Genomic DNA, 20,354 nt, shown 5'->3' with positions numbered 1-20,354 from the left:
TTCAGGTAGACTGGCTATTTACTCTTCATTTGTTTGGTCTGGTGGGTTTTTACCTTGCTCCATCACCTGCTGTGTGTTTCTCTGTCTTCTCATTTTGCTTAACTTACTGTGTTTGGGGTCTTCTTTTCACGGGCTGCAGGTTCATAGTTCCCATTGTTTTTGGTGTCTGCCACCAGTGGCTAAGGGTAGTTCAGTGGGTTTTGTAGGCTTCCTGGTGGAGGGGACTGGTCCCTGTGTTCTGGTGGGTGAGGATGGATCTTGTCTTTCTGGTGGGCAGGATGGCATCCAATGGTTTGTTTTGTGGTGTCTGTGCCCTTATTATGATTTTAGGCAGCCTCTCTGCTAATGGGTGGACTTGTGTTCCTGTCTTGCTAGTTGTTTGGCATAGGGTGTCCAGCACTGTAGCTTGTTGGTCATTGAGTGGAGGTGGGTTTTAGCATTGAGATGGAGATCTCTAGGAGAGCTTTTGTCATTTGATATTATGTAGAGCCAGGAGGTCACTTGTGGACCAATATCCTGAACTCAGCTCTCCCACCTCAGAGGCACAGGCCAGTCACCAGCCAGAGCTAACTCCTCCACCATCTTAAAGGTCTCTCTGCCCATTTTTAAATTGGGTTTTTTTTTATGTTGGGTTGTATGATCTGTTTATATATTTTGAATATTAACCCCTTATCGGTGATATCATTTGCAAATTTTTCCCCCATTCAGTAGGCTGTCTTTTCATTTTGTCAGTAGTTTCCTTTGCAAACTTACACAACTCTTCTGAGAAATAGAAGAAAATATTACTCAACTCATTGTTTGAAACTAATCTAATTAGTTTTGAAACTAATCTAAGACCAATTAAGCCAGGTCTGAGACATAAATATTTCATGTCATTCTTACTCATTAGTTTAAAAATAGGAAATGCAAAATATCCACCAGAATACTAGCAAACTGAGTCCAGCAAAGGATACAAAGATGGGCTATCATGACCAAGTTGGGCTTACTCCAGGAATGCAAGGTTGGTTCAAGATAAGAAAATATAATCATTTAATTTACCACATTTAAAATATATATATATATATATATTGTCCTCTAAATAGATTAAGGAAAAAACATTTAATAAAGCTAAACAACTCTTCATGGGAAAATTCCTCAACTCAATCAAGGAGAACTGGAGAAAACAATAGATGTTAAAATTGTTTTCTTGAAAATCACAAACAATACAAAGTTGCTTTCTATTCAACAATTTACTAAAGAGCCTAGCTATTGGAGGAAGATACAAAAATAAATAAAAGGGACTAGATTTGGAAGGAAGAAATGAAACTGCCATGTTATGATTATCTATATAGAAAACTCAAATAATCTACAAGCAGTTATTAGAATTAGCAAAAGAATTTAGTGAGGATGATGGAAGAGTATGAGCTATAAAGGCCAATTGCATTTCTGTGTAGCAGCAACAAATAAAAAAGAGAATGCAAATTTTTAAATGTATTTAGGAATAAATCTAACAAAAAACTGCAAAAATCTCTATGTATAAAGTAATTTTATTAAAAATCATTAAAGAAGACCTAAATAAAAGTGAGACATACTATGTTCTTTGATTTAAAAGACTCAATTTTTTAAAGATGTTATTTGTCCCCAAAATTATCTATAGCTTCAATGCACTTCTAATCAAAATCCCAACATGTTGATTCTAAACTATATATGAAAGAACAAAGGGATGAGACTAGTCAGGCCCCTCCAGACTGGGAGGTCTTTCTCTACTGAATATCACATTATTGTGAAAATATAATAATGTTAAAAGTGTGGTATTGGTGCACAGATGGGCAAATGGACTAAAGAACAGAACAGAGTCCAGAAACAGACCCATGCATGTATGGAAACATAACAGAGATGAAACTGTAAAACAAAGGAGAAGGAATGACATATTCAGTGAATGATCTAGGGACAATCCAGTATCTATATAGAAAAAAAAAGCCTAAATGGATCCCTAAACTCACACTATACAAAAAATTAATTCCATATGGGTTAAAGATATAAATGTGAAAGTCAAATTTTTAAATGTGAAGAAAATGTAGGATGATGCCTTGATGGTCTCTGAATAAGGGGGAATTTCTTTAACAAGATAAAAGCACAAAACCATGAAGAAACTATTCATAATTTCTGCCTTAAATTTGAGAACTTTTATTCATGAAAAGACACCATAAAAAGAATTAAAAGACAAGTCACAAACTGAAAGAAGGTTTCAGCATACACATTACCTTCAAATTATTAGAGTACATAATACATAAAGTATGCCTTTGAAGGAAAAAACATGTAATTCAATTTTTAAATGGGAGGAAACGAGTGGTTGTTTCACAGAAGAGGAAATATGAATGGCCAATAAGGATATAAAAAGATGTTCCATCTCATTAGTAATCTTGAAAATGGAAATTAAAACAACAACTAGACACCATTGCACACCCACAAAATTAGATAAAATTAAACACGACTGTATCAAATGTTGAGGGTGTGGAAGTTGGAAGCACATACATTGCTAGTGGGCGGGTAAACTGACACAATCACTTTGGAAAGCAATGTGTCACTCACTGGTAGTTGATCATGAACAATCCCAAGGCTGTGCCCAGCCCCCTAGCCTGTCTGGTTTTGTGTCATCTTTCATAGGTTCTTCTTCTCTCCTCAGTACCCAGTTGGTTGGTACATCCCACCAGTTTTTCCTCACAGGTGTTTCCTGGATCGGTCCTTCCTTTCAGCTCCTAGCCATCCTCTTACTCAGAGGATGTAGCTCTCGCCATCCCTCCCTCCCAGATTCCCACCACACTCTGCTAGGCAGCTTGCTTCCCTCTGGTTTCCCCTGGCCCACACCAGAGACTGCTTTTCTTCAGGCTCCTGCTTTCATCATCTCATCTCCTTCCCCCCAACATCTGCTGCTTTTCAAGGCCAGACTTTCCATCATGCTTCTCTCCATCAATAACTTCCCTTCTCTCTTACTACCACCAAGCTCTCTAGACCTTTGCCCCTGGTACAAGTGCTCTGCATCTTTGATAGCCCTTCTCTTAATCCTCTTGCATCATCACCATCTCTGTACAAGGAAACAGAAGAAAACAATACACTAGTTACCCCTTTCACTCCCTAATTTGTCTTAAGCTGGCTTTTGGCCCCTCACTTAGCTGAAACTGCCTCTCTGGAAGTTCAGTGATGATTTCATTACCTAGTTGAGGCCCTTTCTCACTCCACAGTGTTCCTTGACATCCACTCTTGTTTTATTGTGAAATTACATCATACAGGCAAAAGTGTGTATAACACATGTGCATAGCTTAAGAATAATAATGAATTGAACATCCACGTCTTATCACCCCCATTATAAATGTAACCTTATTGGTAAATTTGAAGCCCCTTATGAAAGAGAGCAGTGTGAAGTTGACCCCCAGCAGACCTGCTTATCCTCCATGCTGATGCCCCTGGAAGCCCCCCAGGCCCTCCATCACCCAGGCCTCCCATAGCCCATCCATCTAGAATCTCCTCTCCTGCTGTGATAGGCCAGCTAATTTATCTGACCAGGGGATCAAATTAGCCTCTGGGACTAGTGGGAGGGCTGCACACCATGTCTCAAGTCTGAGCTTCCAGAAACAAGTTCCTGTCTTTGTAGTGAGCCTGCAAGTGACTTAAATCCAAGAAGAGGCAGACCTTTCACTCTCTTCATATTGAACTTAAAAGTGATCACCATGTCAGGGATAATGTAGTCTGCTTCTATTTGCAGTTCTGTTTAGTCCAATTTCCTGAGATATTTGTTACCCCCTAGAGAAATGAATTGGGCTGTTTTTCATTTCAATTTTGAGTGTTATAAAACTTCTTATACGGCTTTTATGTTATTATAGAAGAACTCTAGTTACCTTATTATAAGATTCATTCTTTTTAAGGCATCTTCCCAATGTCTCAGAATTCAGTGGAGGGCATCCGGCTTTTAGATATTCACTGTGAACTAAGCTGGCTTCTAAAGAAATCAGTGGAAAGTTATCAGTGCATATCTGAACCTGAGTTAGGATGATGTCTGCTTGCTTTGTATAGTGATCTGATTTATCCACATGTTTGTATTAATTAATCCCCCCCCAAAGCTAGCTCTGTCTACTGAAGGCCAGACTTTAAAAGAAATTGACTTTAAAAACTGTCCTGTTTTGAAAATATTTCTGAAGAGCTTTGAAGCTGATTATAAGGGAGATTTCACAGCCCACCTGTTCGGCAGCCTTTCTAAGAGCATGTAGCAGTGGAGACACCTTCTGGAACTTTTATAAAAGTGGTCATTTCTCACGGAAATCCCTCTGGAGAGCTTCAAGGTAAATTCTGGGCACATCCCTCTACTACTCACCTTGCAGCAAAACTCTCTGTAGGAAGTCACTTCAGGGACAAGGTCGACTGTGTCTTGCTTTTCCTTATCTAGATACAATCAGGATGGGCCCCTTTTCTTCCAAAGAAAGCTTCTAGACAATACATTGTGTGTTCCTTATGTTGTGGCTTCCAATTACTTTTAGGATGAAAAAAAACTACTTTATGAGTCACTGCCTTGGGCATGGCATGGCATGAAGTAACCAAGAAGCCTTCTCTTGTTGACCAGGTAGACTGTCCAATAAAGCTGTTAAGAGCATGAGATTTGGAGCCAGGCTAACTTAGCTCAGCCACTTACTTGCTTTCTGAGTTTTGTCATCTGAAGACTGAGACCATCATAGGACCTACCTCATCAAGCTGTGGTGAAGATTTAACTAGGCAGTCCTTAGTAAGTGCTTAATATAATACCTGGTAGAGAGTAAGTAATGAATAATTGTTGGCTGCAGTTACTTTATTAGGGCCTGTCTTAGTCTGTTCTGGCTGCTATAACAAATACCAGAGACTGGGTGGCTTAAAACAGTAAACATTTATTTCTTATAGTTTTGGACGTTGGGAAGTTGTTCTTAACGTTCCACAGGTGGTTCCAATGGACAGCTGCAGTGAGAACCATTGTTCTAAAAGCTCCAACTGCATCTCCTTTTGAGAACCTTTAAAAATACGGTTTTCACCCCCTACAATCTGAGTAACTTGAGTCTCAGCTGCTCAGTTATATCCCACCAACTTCCAGTACGGGTGGCCAGTTGGAAGCATTCTGGGATGTAATAAAGAGCTAAGGCAGGCTGCTTTCCATGTGAGGAAGTGTGTGCGTGCCAAATGGAAGCAGATGATGGTGATGACAGTGATGTTGACAGTGATGAGGTGGAGGAGGAGGATGGAGAAGAAGACTAGAGAAGCGGTAGGTGGGAGTCAGGGCCCTCCAGCAGTGGAGGCAGGCATGGCAGGACAGGGGCCTATAGCAGCCACAGGGGCAGGAGAGGTGCCAGTCCTCCTCCTGCCACTTTATTTTTACTGTTTTCACACACCTCTTCCTCCTGGCATTGGGCACGAGAGGTTGAAAAGCACAAACAGCAAATGTAGGGGGAGCATAGGCGACCGAGTGATGGTGGTGGCCCCTACTCTCTGCTCCACTGTTCTCTTATTTCCATCCCTTCTGGCTAGCCAGCCACTCAGCCTTGCTCATGGACAGTCTGGGGAGGTGGCGGTCGTGGGGATAGACCTTGGGCTGTGGTCTCTCAGGATGGGCTCCTCACCCCAGGGCCATGGTCCTGCCATTCCACCTGCTAATATGCACTGGAACTTCCCACTCCATCTCCATCTCCCCTTTGACCTCCTTGACCAAGGCTGCCATTATCTTTTTTCTGGATTTCTAACACTGTTTTCTATGTTGGCTTCCTGATTTTTTTTTTTAATCATAAAAAAACAGAGAACATCCCATTAGGTTATGCTTTCCATCGCTGTTTACAGCATGGTTCAGAGTTGGTCATTCTAGGGTTGTCCCCTTGTAATCCATGCTCCCTTCTGCAGCCCAAGTGAACTTTCAGATCATTTCACTTCCCCGTTTAAAACCTTTGGGAAGACTCTCCATTTCCCTGAGGATAAAGCCAACCCCTTAGTGAGGCTTACAAGGCCCTTCAGGGTCAAGCCTCCTGCTCCCCACCCTCCCCCTATTTGGATACCAAAATGAGAAAATGACCCACAGCAGCCACTGGTCTCCTATCAATGGTCTTAGCATGGTTCAGAGGTCCAGTTTGAGTTTCAGCAGTTCAAGGTTATGAATGTGTGCTATTCAGTATGACTGATTTCATTGTCAAGATATTTTCTCCTACAGTTACACCTCCTACTTCCATTGCTTTTAATTTTTAATCTGTGTGCCACATTAAGCAAACCACACATCTTTACTTGTTAGATCTTATCAGGTGGTTTTTTACATTGCCATTCTTCCTCTCAGCTATCTAACCTCTGCTTCTCTAATTCTCTTAAACCCCTCTCTCTCTACCTCTTTCCCCTCCCTCCCTTCCTCTGACTCTACACATCATAAGCCTCCTCCAGATTAGATAGGCCCCCCAGTTCCCGCTTCTAAAGGGGGCAGATTATAATCATCACTTTAAATCATGTTAAAAGTAGGCAAATTCTTAAGCCTCTCTGAGCACAAACACAAAGTTCCAGCCACTTTTCCATATTTGTGGTCTTACACTTACTGATCTTCCCACACTGGGAAGCAAATGACAGATGAAACAGATGGGACTGGCTCAGTGCCTTCCCCATCAGCACGTTCCAGCTCTGCCACATGAACAAGAGGAGCGAACTGCAGGCATACACACATGGAAGACAGCCTGCCTTAGCCCTTTATTATGTCCCAGAATGCTTCCAACTGGCCACCCGTGCTGAGGTGGAAGTTGGTGGGACACACGGAGTAGCTGAGACTCAAGTTACTCAGACTGTAGGGGGTGAAAAACAGCTCCCAGGCAGCTCAGGGTGGGTGAGGCAGCTCCTGCTGAGCCAGGGCAGTGCTCCAGAGAAAGGTGCAGCCAACACCCAGAGCACCTAGGGGATGGGTACGTCGTCTTAGTGAAGGGGACCTAGTCTGTGCACCAACAGCATCTGCTGCTGTCAGTAATTTCAAAAAAATATTAAACAACATATGAGCCAAACTAAACACACCTGAAGGACCTTTTTAATCCAGCCAGCTGCCATTTGCACCCTCTGTATGGATACTCCCAGAATCCAGGTGCAATGAATCAACGAATTAAAAGTGTTTACTACAAGGCTGCCCCCGCCTTTTTTTGAGATTTTGGCTGCACTGCAGAGAATTCAGCAGATGTGCGACATACACCATTCCATCTCCAAGTGTGGTCTGAAACACAACACACAACATTAACTGAAACACAAACCTGTTCTTTGGGGTTTTATTTTGGTGCAACACTGCTTCCAGTGAAGGGAGACCAGGAAACAAGAGTGGTGGACTTCTTTTAATTTGTAACACAAAAGATTGTATTGATCCTTACCCAAGAATTGAAAATAAACTATGGGGAGGGTAACTGCTGAGCCCAAACCAGTGTGACTGATGGGCAGTGTGTCTGACATTCACGCAGTTCTGTCACAGCTTAAGGGAGGGTTTCTTTGCTGGCTCCTCCTGTGATTCTGATATGGGCAGCTCTGGAACTGGAGCAGTATTGATTTTCCGTGTTTGCTACGCATTCTTTTAAAAATAACTGAATCTAATCCCGTTTGGGTTAGCATAACAGGAAAGTAATCATCTGTTCCTGAGAGTAAAATAAAATCTGATCCAAAAAACTCTACCAACATTCTATTTCAGTTCTTTGGAGCAGGTTTTCCATTTTACTGATAAGTTAAAGCCTTCGTTATGGTGAAGGTTTCGCTGTCTGCCGCCTATTAGCAGCTGGGCTACTTTACTGGTTTCCTTTGTTTCCAAAAGACCTCTCGCTTCCCCATTGTCCAGGTATCACTGTCAACTGAGGTGTTGTTTTTCCTCCAGTCTGAAGACACTCTACAGCTTAGTATTTTTCCTTTTTCAGATATTCCCCATGTGCTTTTTTTTTTTCCTTCAGCACAACATCCCAGGGGGGTGCAAATGTTGGATGAGAGTGCTGTTATGTGGGGCAGTGATCTGGCAGAGTCTCCCCAGGTGTCTCTGCTGCCCTGGGGTGATTTAATAAGTGCTCCGAATCATCCTCTGCTGATATTCTGTGTCCCGAGCTGGTAAGGCTGAGTGAATGCCCCACATTAATTACCAGCTCCAGCCCTTAGCTGTCCTCTGGCCCTTCCTACCCATGGCGGGTCCTAAATTTGGCTGTGCAGTAGAATTACCTGGGAAGACTGTTAAAAACCTAACTCCTGGGCCCTACTTGAGACCTGCCAAATCAGAATTTACACAAGGATGAGGTTCAGGAATCTTTAATGAGCTTCCCAGCACCCAGCCCCTGTGTCCTCTGCCCAGAATGGTGTGATTTCAGCCTAAGATGATGTGAACTAGAGGCACCTGACCTGGAAGAAGCCAAATGGAAGTTTGTGCGAGAAGATGAAAAGAGCTTTTCTACTCTTCTCTGAGGCCATCCCAGGTGGGGATGGGGTGGAGGTGGAGGTGCAGAATAGCCGAATTACCCTGCGTGCTGCTTACCTGTTCTCATTCAGCCATCCATCCATCCATTCAATCAGATGCTCAGATATTGAGCTCATGCCCTATGTATAAGACCCTGGCCTATGTGAGCTGTAAAGAGGGAATACCTTGGACCCTGCCCTCCAAGAGCTCACAGTTCTTAGATGGTGCTGGCCCAGTGATTCCCCAAGGGGAAGCTGAACGGATCTCACTTCTTAAAAAGAGCAAGCGGGAGTCAGCACAGAGTCTTCACCGGGCAAGAAAATAATAACATTAATTTTTCCTATCATATTGATTTTCCTAAATATGGTAGATAAAATTGGCTTTTAATTTATAGTAATGATATAAAATTTTCCTTTAAAATAAGCCTACTGATTAACACCACAATGTGCTATCACTACATAATCATTTGAATAGTTATAATTTAAAAGACTGAATACCAAGTGTGGGTGAGGATGTGGACCAACCGGAACTCTCATCACTGTGGGTGGTAGTGTAAATTGGTGTAAAGCCACTTTGGAAAACTGACAGTTTCCTATAATGTTATACAAATACTATACAATCCAACATTTCCCTTCCTCAGAATTCACCTAAGAGGAATGAAAACATATGTCCACACAAAGACTTCTACACAATTGTTCTTAGCAACTTTATTCATATTATTAAAAGCTGGAAAAAGCCAAGGTGTCCATCAACAAGAAGATCGTTAAACACACTAGTCATCATCCATACTATGGAATACTGCTCAGTGTTAAAAAAAAAAAAAGAAGAGACTACTGCTCTTTGCTACAATATAGATGATTCTCAAAAATACTGTACTGAGCAAAAGAAGTCAAACACAAAAGAGTACATACTTAGGATTCCACTTATATGAAACTGTAGGCATAGCTTAATCTATAGTGATAGAAAGCAGATGAGTGTTTGTCTGGAGCCAGGGGTGGGGGAGGGGGAGGAATTGACTGGTAGGGGCACAAGGGAACTTTGTGTGTGTGTGTGTGTGTGTTTATTTTATTTTTTTAATTTAATTTTATTTTTTTATACAGGAGGTTCTTATTAGTCATCAATTTTATACACATCAGTGTATACATGTCAATCCCAATTGCCCAATTCATCACACCCCCACCCCCCACTGCTTTCCCCCCTTGGTGTCCATACGTTTGTTCTCTACATCTGTGTCTCTATTTCTGCCCTGCAAACCGGTTCATCTGTACCATTTTTCTAGATGCCACATATATGCATTAATATACGATATTTGTTTTTCTCTTTCTGACTTACTTCACTCTGTATGACAGTCTCTAGATCCATCCACGTCTCTACAAATGACCCAATTTCGTTCCTTTTTATGGCTGAGTAATATTCCATTGTATCTATGTACCACATCTTCCTTATCCATTCGTCTGTCGATGGGCATTTAGGTTGCTTCCATGACCTGGCTATTGTAAATAGTGCTGGAATGAACATTGGGGTGCATGTGTCTTTTTGAATTATGGTTTTCTCTGGGTATATGCCCAGTAGTGGGATTGCTGGATCATACGGTAATTCTATTTTTAGTTTTTTAAGGAACCTCCATACTGTTCTCCATAGTGGCTGCATCAATTTACATTCCCACCAACAGGGCAAGAGGGTTCCCTCTTCTCCACACCCTCTCCAGCATTTGTTGTTTGTAGATTTTCTGATGATGCCCATTCTAACTGGTGTGGGGTGAGACCTCATTGTAGTTTTGATTTGCATTTCTCTAACAGTTAGTGATGTTGAGCAGCTTTTCATGTACCTCTTGGCCATCTGTATGTCTTCTTTGGAGAAATGTCTATTTAGGTCTTCCGCCCATTTTTTGATTGGGTTGTTTTTTTAATATTGAGCTGCATGAGCTGTTTATATATTTTAGAGATTAATCCTTTGTCCATTGATTCGTTTCCAAATATTTTCTCCCATTCTGAGGGTTGTCTTTTCGTCTTGTTTATGGTTTCCTTTACTGTGCAAAAGCTTTGAAGTTTCATTAGGTCCCATTTGTTTTTTTTTTTTTATTTCCATTATTCTAGGAGGTGGATCAAAAAAGATCTTGCTGTGATTTATGTCAAAGAGTGTTCTTCCTATGTTTTCCTCTAAGAGTTTTATAGTGCCCAGTCTAACATTTAGGTCTCTAATCCATTTTGAGTTTATTTTTGTGTATGGTGTTAGGGAGTGTTCTAATTTCATTCTTTTACATGTAGCTGTCCAGTTTTCCCAGCACCACTTATTGAAGAGACTGTCTTTTCTCCATTGTATATCCTTGCCTCCTTTGTCATAGATTAGTTGACCGTAGGTGCATGGGTTTATCTCTGGGCTCTCTATCCTGTTCCATTGATCTATATTTCTGTTTTTATGCCAGTACCATATTGTCTTGATTACTGTAGCTTTGTAGTATAGTCTGAAGTCAGGGAGTCTGATTCCTCCAACTACAATGGAACTTTTTAAGATGATAAACTTTTTTTTTCAAATAAATTGCTCTTTTTTTAATGTTTTTTATTTATTTATTTATTTTATTTATTTTTGGCTGTGTTGGGTCTTTGTTGCTGCACGCGGGCTTTCTCTAGTTGTGGTGAGTGGGGGCTGCTCTTCGTTGCAGCGCGCAGGCTTCTCATCACGGTGGCTTCTCTTGTTGTGGAGCATGGGCTCCAGGTACCCGGGCTTCAGTAGTTGTGGCTCGCGATCTCTAGAGCGCAGGCTCAGTAGTTGTCATGCTCGGGCTTAGTTGCTCCATGGCATGTGGGATCTTCCTGGACAAGGGTTCGAACCCATGTCCCCTGCATTGTCAGGTGGACTTTTAACCACTGTGCCATGAGGGAAGCCTGATGATAAACTTTTTAAGTGTTCTGTATGTTAATATGGTAGTGGTTACACTGGTATATATGTATTTGCAAAAACTCATCAAACTGTATGTTTAAAATGAGCGTATGTTAATTATACCTCAATAAAATAGATTTATTAAATGATACTCAACAGGGCAGAAATCATGAAGTTGGTAGTTGAACACCCGGTAGTGGTACTCAGGTACGTGGTAGACAGTGGACAGTATCCTAAAAGATGTGCACATGAAATGCTGTGAAACTTCAGAGGGAGGAAAAAGTTCTTCAAATGGGAAGATGGGAGAGTGGTGGGACCTTCATATAATAGATAACATTTCTGCTGAGCCTCTGAGAAAAAGTAGAGAGCATGTGGGGCAAGAATGAATATCAGGGCTTCCCTGGTGGCTCAGTGGTTGAGAGTCTGCCTGACGATGCAGGGGACACGGGTTTGTGCCCCGGTCCGGGAAGATCCCACACGCCACAGAGCAGCTGGGCCCGTGAGCCATGGCTGCTGAGCCTGCACGTCCAGAGCCTGTGCTCCGCAACGGGAGAGGCCACAACAGTGAGAGGTATCGCACCGCAAAAAAAAAAAAAAAAAAAAAAGAATGAATATCAAAGTGAAATTGGGTTGAAATTAATATAAGGGGCCTGAGATGGGGGAGGGGAGGAATCCCTAAAAAGCCACATGCACCCTGGGGAAATAGGAAGAATGGGGGCAACCCCACCACTTTGACCTTTATGACGTCAATTCAGTGAAACCTGGACATAAGGGCTTCAGCACCAGCTGGTGCAGTCACCAATTTCCCCCTCGGCCCTCTGCTCTGAGAATCGGAGTGGCAGCAAAGCAAATGCAGGGCCAGGACCAGGGTGGAGCAGTCCAGGCGCCCAGAGCAAGCATGATGGGAGGCAGGGTCCCACAAAGGCTGAGCCCTCACTAACAGGACCCGAGAGCGAGTGCCTCGCATCCTCATCCTGCTTTCTGGTTATCTGGGAGCAGGAGCCCTGGTGACTCATTCATTCCTAGCCATGCTGAGTGCCCCCTGCAGGCCAGGCACTGCGTTAGATGGTGTATTAGATACAAGTCCTCAGGGGTCTCACAGTCTAGCAGGAAGGGGAAAAACAAGCGTGAGAGGGGAAACCCGGGGGCCGTGGGTTCTCAGAGGAAAGACACTGGACCCAGACTGCGAGGGGGTGGTCAGCAAACTTTTGGAAAAAATGAAACGTCAGTTATGATTTGAAGAAGGTAAATACAAGAGAGCGTGTAGGGCAGTCCCTTCTCAACCTGCCTCGTCTAGGATTTGGAGTTTGGCCTTAGAAACCAAGAGCCTACCCAGGCACTGACCTGCTACAGCTGATGTGACTCTTTCCCTCCATCCCCATGCCTCTGTAGGTTTGTGACGTGGCCAAGGAAGCCCTACAGTGCCCCCCTGTCCCAGGTGGAATCCATCCCAGTAACCTCGGCATCTGTCAGCTCGGCAGCAGTCCCAGCAATAGAGTCCCCCGAGATGGATCTGAGTGATTTTGTTAAGTAAGTGCAAAGGCAAAGCCAGAATGGATTTCTTTAAATAGCATTCTTTTCTCTACACTGACTTACATTCTCAAACTTGTCTTTCATGTATTCATCCAGCAGTTTAATGAGTGCCTTCTCTGTGTTAGGCCCTGGAGGGGGCATCTGGAATACAGAGTTGAAAGTCATCTCTGCTCTCAGGGGATCATAGCCTCCTGAGTCTTGAGGGACTGAGCCCTTCTGATCATGTTGCCCTCTCCATCTGCCAAGCCAGGATCAGGTCAAGGGTAGAAAGCAGAAAAGGATATGACAATTGGCTATGTGTTATATTCTCACAATAAAATGTTCCAGCCCTGGGGACACACCCAAGTTGTCTGAAGAACTGCCAGAGCTTCTGAGAACTTTCTGTAAGTCAGACAAGGGCTTGATAGCCCAGGAAAAGAAGGGTTGGGGCCTATGGAAAATGGACACGTTTGATGCCCTAAACTGCACGTTTGGGGGCAGGTAGTAACAGCACTGACCAGCTGACCCTTGAGAAACGTGTCCCTTGAATGAGAACCCCACTTATTCTTTGGGGCACTGTAGAGCGGAGATGAAGACAGGGCCATCATGCAGCTGAAAACTGTGTTGTGATGGTTGTCAAATGAGTGATTCTCCACATTTTCATTAAACTCCCCAGGACTATCCTTGTGGATGAAGAAGTTGGATCTGAAGAAAGAGAGACCAAAAAAGCACAGGTGGGCTTCCCCGGTGGCGCAGTGGTTGAGAGTCCGCCTGCCGATGCAGGGGACACGGGTTCGTTCCCCGGTCTGGGAAGATCCCACGTGCCGCAGAGCGGCTGGGCCCGTGAACCATGGCCACTGGGCCTGCGCGTCTGGAGCCTGTGCTCCACAATGGGAGAGGCCACAGCAGTGAGAGGCCTGCGTACTGCAAAAAAAAAAAAAAAAAAAAAAAAAAGCACAGGTGTCCATCATGGCCATCTCAGATGTATGGTTTCCTTTCCCTGGGGCGGGTGGGCTGCACATCTTTATCCGGGTTCCTTCCCAACCAAACACCCACAGAACCAACACCTCAGTGAGAACCCAGACACCTCAGCAAATAGATTTTCTCTGTAATGGAAAAGCCATTTACCTCTAACCTTGGCAATCTTGTGCTCTTCCCAGCCCCTAGATAGAGGAGAACTGTCTTCCATAGTAAAAACAAAGAGGAGACTGAGAGTTTACAAATTCATACTCTTAAATTCTCCTTCTAGAATGATGGCCTAAGGAAATCATCAGAAATACAAAGATGTATGTACAAAGATGTATGTTAAAACAGTTTAGAAATAGCAAAAAATTAGGAAAATTATGTCCATGATAATATGTATGTCCATGATAATATGCAATCTTTTAAATAAGGTTTGTCGCAGTATTGGCAGAGTCAGGGAAAGCAAGCATTTTCACACTTCATAGGTAGGAGTATGAATTGGTGTAGCCTCTGTGACATGCAATCTGGCAGGTGTATCAAAATTTAAAATGCACAATTCCTCTGCTAGAATATTATTCTCCAGATAGACCTTTACATTTACATAAAGACATGTAACTATCTTTGTACACTGCAGCTTTGTTGGTAAAAGCAAGAAAAATTGGGAATGACTTAATTCCCCCAGTAGGAGACTGGTCGAATAAATTACATCTGCACAAGGCAGCACTATGAAATCCTTTTTAGAAAATGAAAAAGTTCTCTCTTTACTGATTTGGAGCAATCTCTGATATATTAAGTAAAAAATACTACATGTTCTGTTTTTTAAAGTATTTTAAATGATGCTTGTAAAGAATATTTAGTCATATGGGAGGGTATCATTCATGCTATAATGTTAACTGAAAAAATCAGAATACAAATATATATACATATATACTCACACTATACACACTGACATATATATCTGCAGAATAATCTGATGATTGATTTGTATTTCTTTCTTTGAAGCTTTCTGTATTTTCCACATTTTTTAGAATAAGTATGTGTGTGCATATAAAACACTTGTCTTTTAAGTGTTAATTCTTTTCTTTTGTATATATTTTGAAAGATATCCTAGAAAATTCAAGAATACAGAAAAATGAAAGCAAAAATTCTCAAAATCCCACCATTCATAGAAAACTTTCAGCAAATAACCTCCCAGATATCTCTGTTTGCATATGCAGATCTCTGAGTGAATTTATACACGCTCACACTTGCAGGTGTGATACATAGGCCTGTGTAATATTACATAAATGGAACTGCTTTTTTACTCAGTAATACGTTGTGCGCATCATCCCTGGTTTATAAATACACACTGCATCATCCTCCATGGATAGCAGTACCACACACACTTCATTTAAAGTGATCCCCTAGTGACAGGTATTTAGTTTACTTCCAAAGTTTTGCTATTACAGAAAACACTGAAGTAAACATCCTTGTACATACATCTTGGACACCTCCCCAGTTCTCTCCGTAGGAGAAAAAAACGTGCTATTTTAAATATATATACAACATACTTCCTTTTTCTATCAGCGAGGGGGAGGAGCACATTGATGACAAATTATGAATGTTTGCAAGTTTTTCCTCACACCTCTAATTCCCAGGGATTAAAAATGAACTCTGCTGAAACAGAAAGAATAGACACAAACCAGAGCCAGGCGGAGTTTCAGGAATCGCCATGGATCTTTGAACGGGATGAAATGTTTTCCATTGGGATAGAAGAAGTAAGTAACACCTCATGGGCCCTAGAGTCATCTGATACAATTCTTCTTACTGAGCCCCTGCCCCAAGTTAGAAATTTAAATTTGCCCAAGCACTGTTACTGCCTTATCATCATGTACTTTCAGGGTGCTAGGCTAGTCACCTTTCATGGAGTCAAACAAGGTAAAGTCAAGAATCAATCTGTAAATTGGCTGAACTTTAGCTCGCCCTTTGCAGACTCTCATATGGAATGACTTTCTTTGCAGGTGTTTGATATTTTGCCTCTCTGTGGAGTGCTACAGCCACACAGTAGCCGCCAGATATCGTTCACCTTCTATGGACACTGTGACATCATTGCACAGGCTAAAGCTCTGTGTGAAGTGGAAGGAGGGCCCACCTATGAGATAATACTAAGGGGAGAGGCCTCCCTGGTCAACTATTCCTTTGACACCAAGGACATTAACTGTGGATTACAGGTATTGCCAGCCATCGGGAGGAGATTTTCTGGGTTTGCCTTAAACATCGGTCATAGTCTTTGTGCTCTCATCTCTCCTGGAACCCCAGTCAGCATAGTCTCACCATCACCCCTACCCTTGACCCCTAAGCTGCTTCCTAAGCCTGATCATCCCCCCACTGCCAACCATTTGCCAGACACTTTCACTTGTTTTTCTCATTGTCTCCTCAAATTCTGCATGTTAGACACTAAAATTTGCATCTTTATTCTCAGTCCAAAAGCCCATTCCACCTTCTTTGTTTCTTTCAATAGGACTACTCCCTTCTCAGTCCCTTGAGTTTACGACCTCCAAGGAATTTTCCACTGCAGTCTGTCTTTCAGCTCCCCACATCCTTACAGGCCCCGGGGTTTGCTAATTCATCAAGCATAATTCCTCTGAGTTGGTTTTGCTTTCCCATCACCACTGCGATTATCACACTGCAGGATCTCAAGCCATGCCTAAATTATTACAGCAGTTCTTCTCAAACTGTGATGTGCATACGAATCACCTGGGAATCTTGTTCAAGTGCAGATTCTGATTCAGTAGGTCCAGGGTGGAGCCTGAGAGTCTGCATTTCTGACAAGTTCCCAGGTGATGTTGATGCTGCTGGTCCACGGACCCATGGAAACAAGGGATTACAGTGCATTTCTGGCTTCTATCAAAAACTGATCTAAATATCATTGCCAGGTAGATTTTCCCAAACTTACCTTGGGAAAAGAGCAAAAATGATTGCATAGAGAAAAGAGCATTGTTTTGTAGTCAGAAGAACTGGGATGTTATCCTACTTTTACTCCCTACTGACTATGACCTTGGGCACATCCCCTAATCTCTCCAAGCCTCAGTATCCCTCATCTCTAAAATGGGAATGGGGCAGCAATTCCTATTTCACCAGATGGTTATGGTTACTTAAGTAAAGTGTCTGGTCAGTACTGTGCCTGAGTCAGAGAAGGCCTTCAATCATGAGTCACTCTGTGGATCAGAGCCAGGTTCCTCCACCTGAGCAAGGGTATCCTAAGCCCCTCTATTAACTGATGCTCCTTATGTATTAAACTTTGTTTCTCATAATTTCCCATTATAAACTGCTCATTCATTTATGGACAAGCTGGTTTGCCCACTGGCCCTAATGCAGCCCAGCCCTTTCTGCTTCCATTTTTCCTATTATATTATCTATCTCTTCCTCCGCTCTGCCAACTCCAAAGTCACACATACTCTAAGACCCAGCTCAACTCCATCCCTCAGTTATCTTCCTCTTACACTACATTCTCTTGTCACTTAGAGTCTTTGCCATAATATAATGTACTTTCTAAATCTTGCTTTGGAATAACTGTCAGTTAATTCTATGTCTGTACATCTTCTCTCCCCAGTTAGAATTTGTGTTATGTACTCAGATACCATATCTCCTACCAAATATGAATGGGAATTAGACACCCCATTATATAGCCACTGCATTATTATTTTTTTATTATTCAGTATTATTACTGAATTGTGTGTGTACATATATGTTTACAGGTTAAAGATTGTGCCTAAAATCAAATTCACCTAACACCTATTGACACCTTGTGCGTTACTTTGACCAAATAGAATTTTCTTTCACGCCTTATCTCCAGGGTCTTCTGGGCAATTGGTTTTGGCTCAGCTCAGAGTGCTTCCTTTGTAGCAACTAGTTCTTCCCCTACTTTGTCCTAAGAGCCCCCAAAGTGGCTTCAGTTTGTGGTTATTGGACCCTCTGAATTATGTAAGCAAAATCTCAGGAAAAAGAATATGGCTGGCCTATTACTCCCCTGTCTCTCCATAAAAATAGAAAAATTCATTCCAGAAAATTCTGAACTCAAATCTTATCTAAAAAAACAAATCTTCGTAATATAAAAAAGCTTACTTTAAGATCCTCTAATATGAATTCTTTGTGATGAAGAAACAGAGGTTCGGGGAGGTGAAATGCTCACCCCACAGCCGTACTAAACTAAATTAGTTGTTAGAAGACCTAAGACAGAGCCAGTCTCCAGGGTCTAGTGCTCCTCCCACCCAGTAGGCACCTGGTTGTGATACTGAAATGTGGATTGGCCAGCATCTACCTCATGGAAAATGAAATCCGTGTCTGTGGGGCATGCTGTCTACCTGCCTTTGTCAGGATGACAGCAGCATCCCAGAGGGTGGGTGACAGAGGAGTCACTCTTCTGCTTCTTCTCCTCTCGAGCTGTTCGACCATGTCACAGAGAGTGAAATCACACTCAAGAACACTGGGAAAGTTGGCTTTGAGTTCAGCGTTCTGACTGACCCCCAGTCTTCGCCAGACAGCCTTCTGCCGGGAGTGCCACTCATCCAGCCTCTCTCAGTAAGTAGCCCATCCCCACCCCAACCCATGACGGCCACCTGATGATGGTAGGAGGGGCCCAAACCCAAACCTGCAAGCCATACCCCAGGGGCTGAGATTATGCTAAACATTCACGCCAAGATTATGGGTGTGATTTTTTTTTTAATTAAAACTAACAAGCTCTCAGAGACAAGAAAAATAAATATATCCAAGCCCTTCCTTCATTCATTAAAAAACTATTTAGTGTGTCCTCCATTAGCCAGGCACTGTTCAGGCACCAGGGGTTAAACAGTGAACAAGATATACAATCCCATGGATTTTTTTTTCATGATTATAAGAATAGTTTCTTTCCACTTATGTCCTCACACTTCCCTTGTAATTCCTTGAAGCCGAGGGCCTCCTCTACTCTGACTACAACAAATAAAAGCAGCTTTCTGTTAGAAGTAGTGAAAACACCAGTAGACTGCAGTGAGCCATATTGGTTTTAGAACAAATGGAAGAGATGGTTCCTTGTACATATTATGTTAATCTAACAGTTTTAAGGAATTTTTGTCGAGCTTATCTCATCATGAAAATAATACATAATTGTTATAGAAAAATTGAAAGATACGAAAAAGGATAAAGAATGAAATTAAAATTGTTCATCATCTTACAATCCAAAGATAAAAGTGCTGTCATCTTGGATGATAGAGTCTATTCTTCCCCTAAATTATCACATATATTTGGGTCTATTGCTAGTTTCTCTATTCTTTATTGATCTGTTTGCCTGTACCTACATCCATAATATACTATTTTAAGCGTTATAGCTTTAAAATACATCTTAATGTCTATTAAGTCAACTCCCTTTTAATTCTTCTTTTTCCAATTTATCTTAGATATTCTTTTGAATTTTACTTTTATATTCTTCCTAAGTTGAATGCCTACTTTTCTTTCTTTCTTAATTAATAATGAAAAAATGTGAGTACACATTTGCCTGAGTACACCTTTAGCTCCATCTCATAATTTTAAAGAAAATTATAGATTGAAAAAAGGAAGTTAAGTTAGCATATTTTATACATTTTAATATCAACCATTATAATTTTAATTATTTTCTAAGTTGTCTAGAATTGTAGTTTTATCTACAAGTGTAATTTTAAAGTATATTTTTCTCTTTTTCAAATTTCCAAATGACTCAGCTTTTTCTTTTTGTTATTTAAACTCTTATTAATGTGAAGTTAATACTGAGTTTTTCATATCATGGCCAGGTAATATGACCTTCTCAATTCCTACTTTTATTAGTTTGTTAATATATTTTAGTGGTCTAAAATGATTTTTTAATACCAATGAATGTTTGGAAACAATGTTGTCTGGACTATAGAATGCAGATTATGATGAATCTTTATTAAATTAACTTCTATTAAATTATATTATTCAAATCTTGTATCCCTTTTTCTGTTTAATTATTCTAAGACTAAGAATGGTATATAAAAAGTTTTCTAAGACTAAGAATGGTTTATAAAGGGTTTTAGTATATAAAAGACTAAAAATGGTATATAAAAAATATACACATTTTTGTTTTATCCATTTTCATTTCTATCTTATTTAACACACAAGATTTAATGACTATTAAGTGTTCATCCTGCACTGTATATTTTATCTATTTTAAATTGCCACTTTCTTCCCTTTTAATGCTTTTTACTTTGAATTCTTCTTTGTTTGGTATTAATATTGTGTCTTTCGAAGTACCTTATTAGCTATCTTTCACAAGGTTTGGTATGTTGTGTTTTTATTGTGGTTCAGTTCTATACACTTCATATTAATAACAAGTATATCTTTTTCTTTGGCTGTGGGTTCACTCCTTCAGTCTGAGGATATGTCTTTCATTTATTATATCTTCAAGTATTGCTTCTCCCCTATTTTCTCCAGTCTTTTCTGCTAAAGCAACTTTTAGACATATGTTGGACCTTCTCATTTTGTCCGTGTTTCTAAACCTATATGTCACATGTGTATCTCTTTACTCTTTATCTCTCTAAACTGCATTCAAGATAATTACCTC

General features: G+C 41.3%; 1 protein-coding gene across 1 annotated transcript in view; it reads left to right on the top strand.

The window, feature by feature from the left end:
- HYDIN (HYDIN axonemal central pair apparatus protein) overlaps positions 1–20,354 on the top strand; it is a gene marked incomplete at its 5' end in the record, with an annotated part of 359,388 nt that overhangs the window by 204,223 nt on the left and 134,811 nt on the right. The window contains 5 exons of the mRNA XM_079723315.1: positions 12,698–12,835; positions 13,494–13,551; positions 15,418–15,537; positions 15,781–15,990; positions 18,203–18,340. Of these exons, the coding sequence (XP_079579441.1) occupies positions 12,698–12,835; positions 13,494–13,551; positions 15,418–15,537; positions 15,781–15,990; positions 18,203–18,340 (664 nt within the window). The remainder of the gene's footprint in view (positions 1–12,697; positions 12,836–13,493; positions 13,552–15,417; positions 15,538–15,780; positions 15,991–18,202; positions 18,341–20,354) is intronic.

The sequence above is a fragment of the Hyperoodon ampullatus genome, assembly GCF_949752795.1.
Source record: "Hyperoodon ampullatus genome assembly, chromosome: 18".
NCBI lineage: Eukaryota > Metazoa > Chordata > Mammalia > Artiodactyla > Ziphiidae > Hyperoodon > Hyperoodon ampullatus.
Note: the sequence above shows the minus strand (reverse complement) of the source record. Positions and strands in the feature narration are given on the sequence as shown.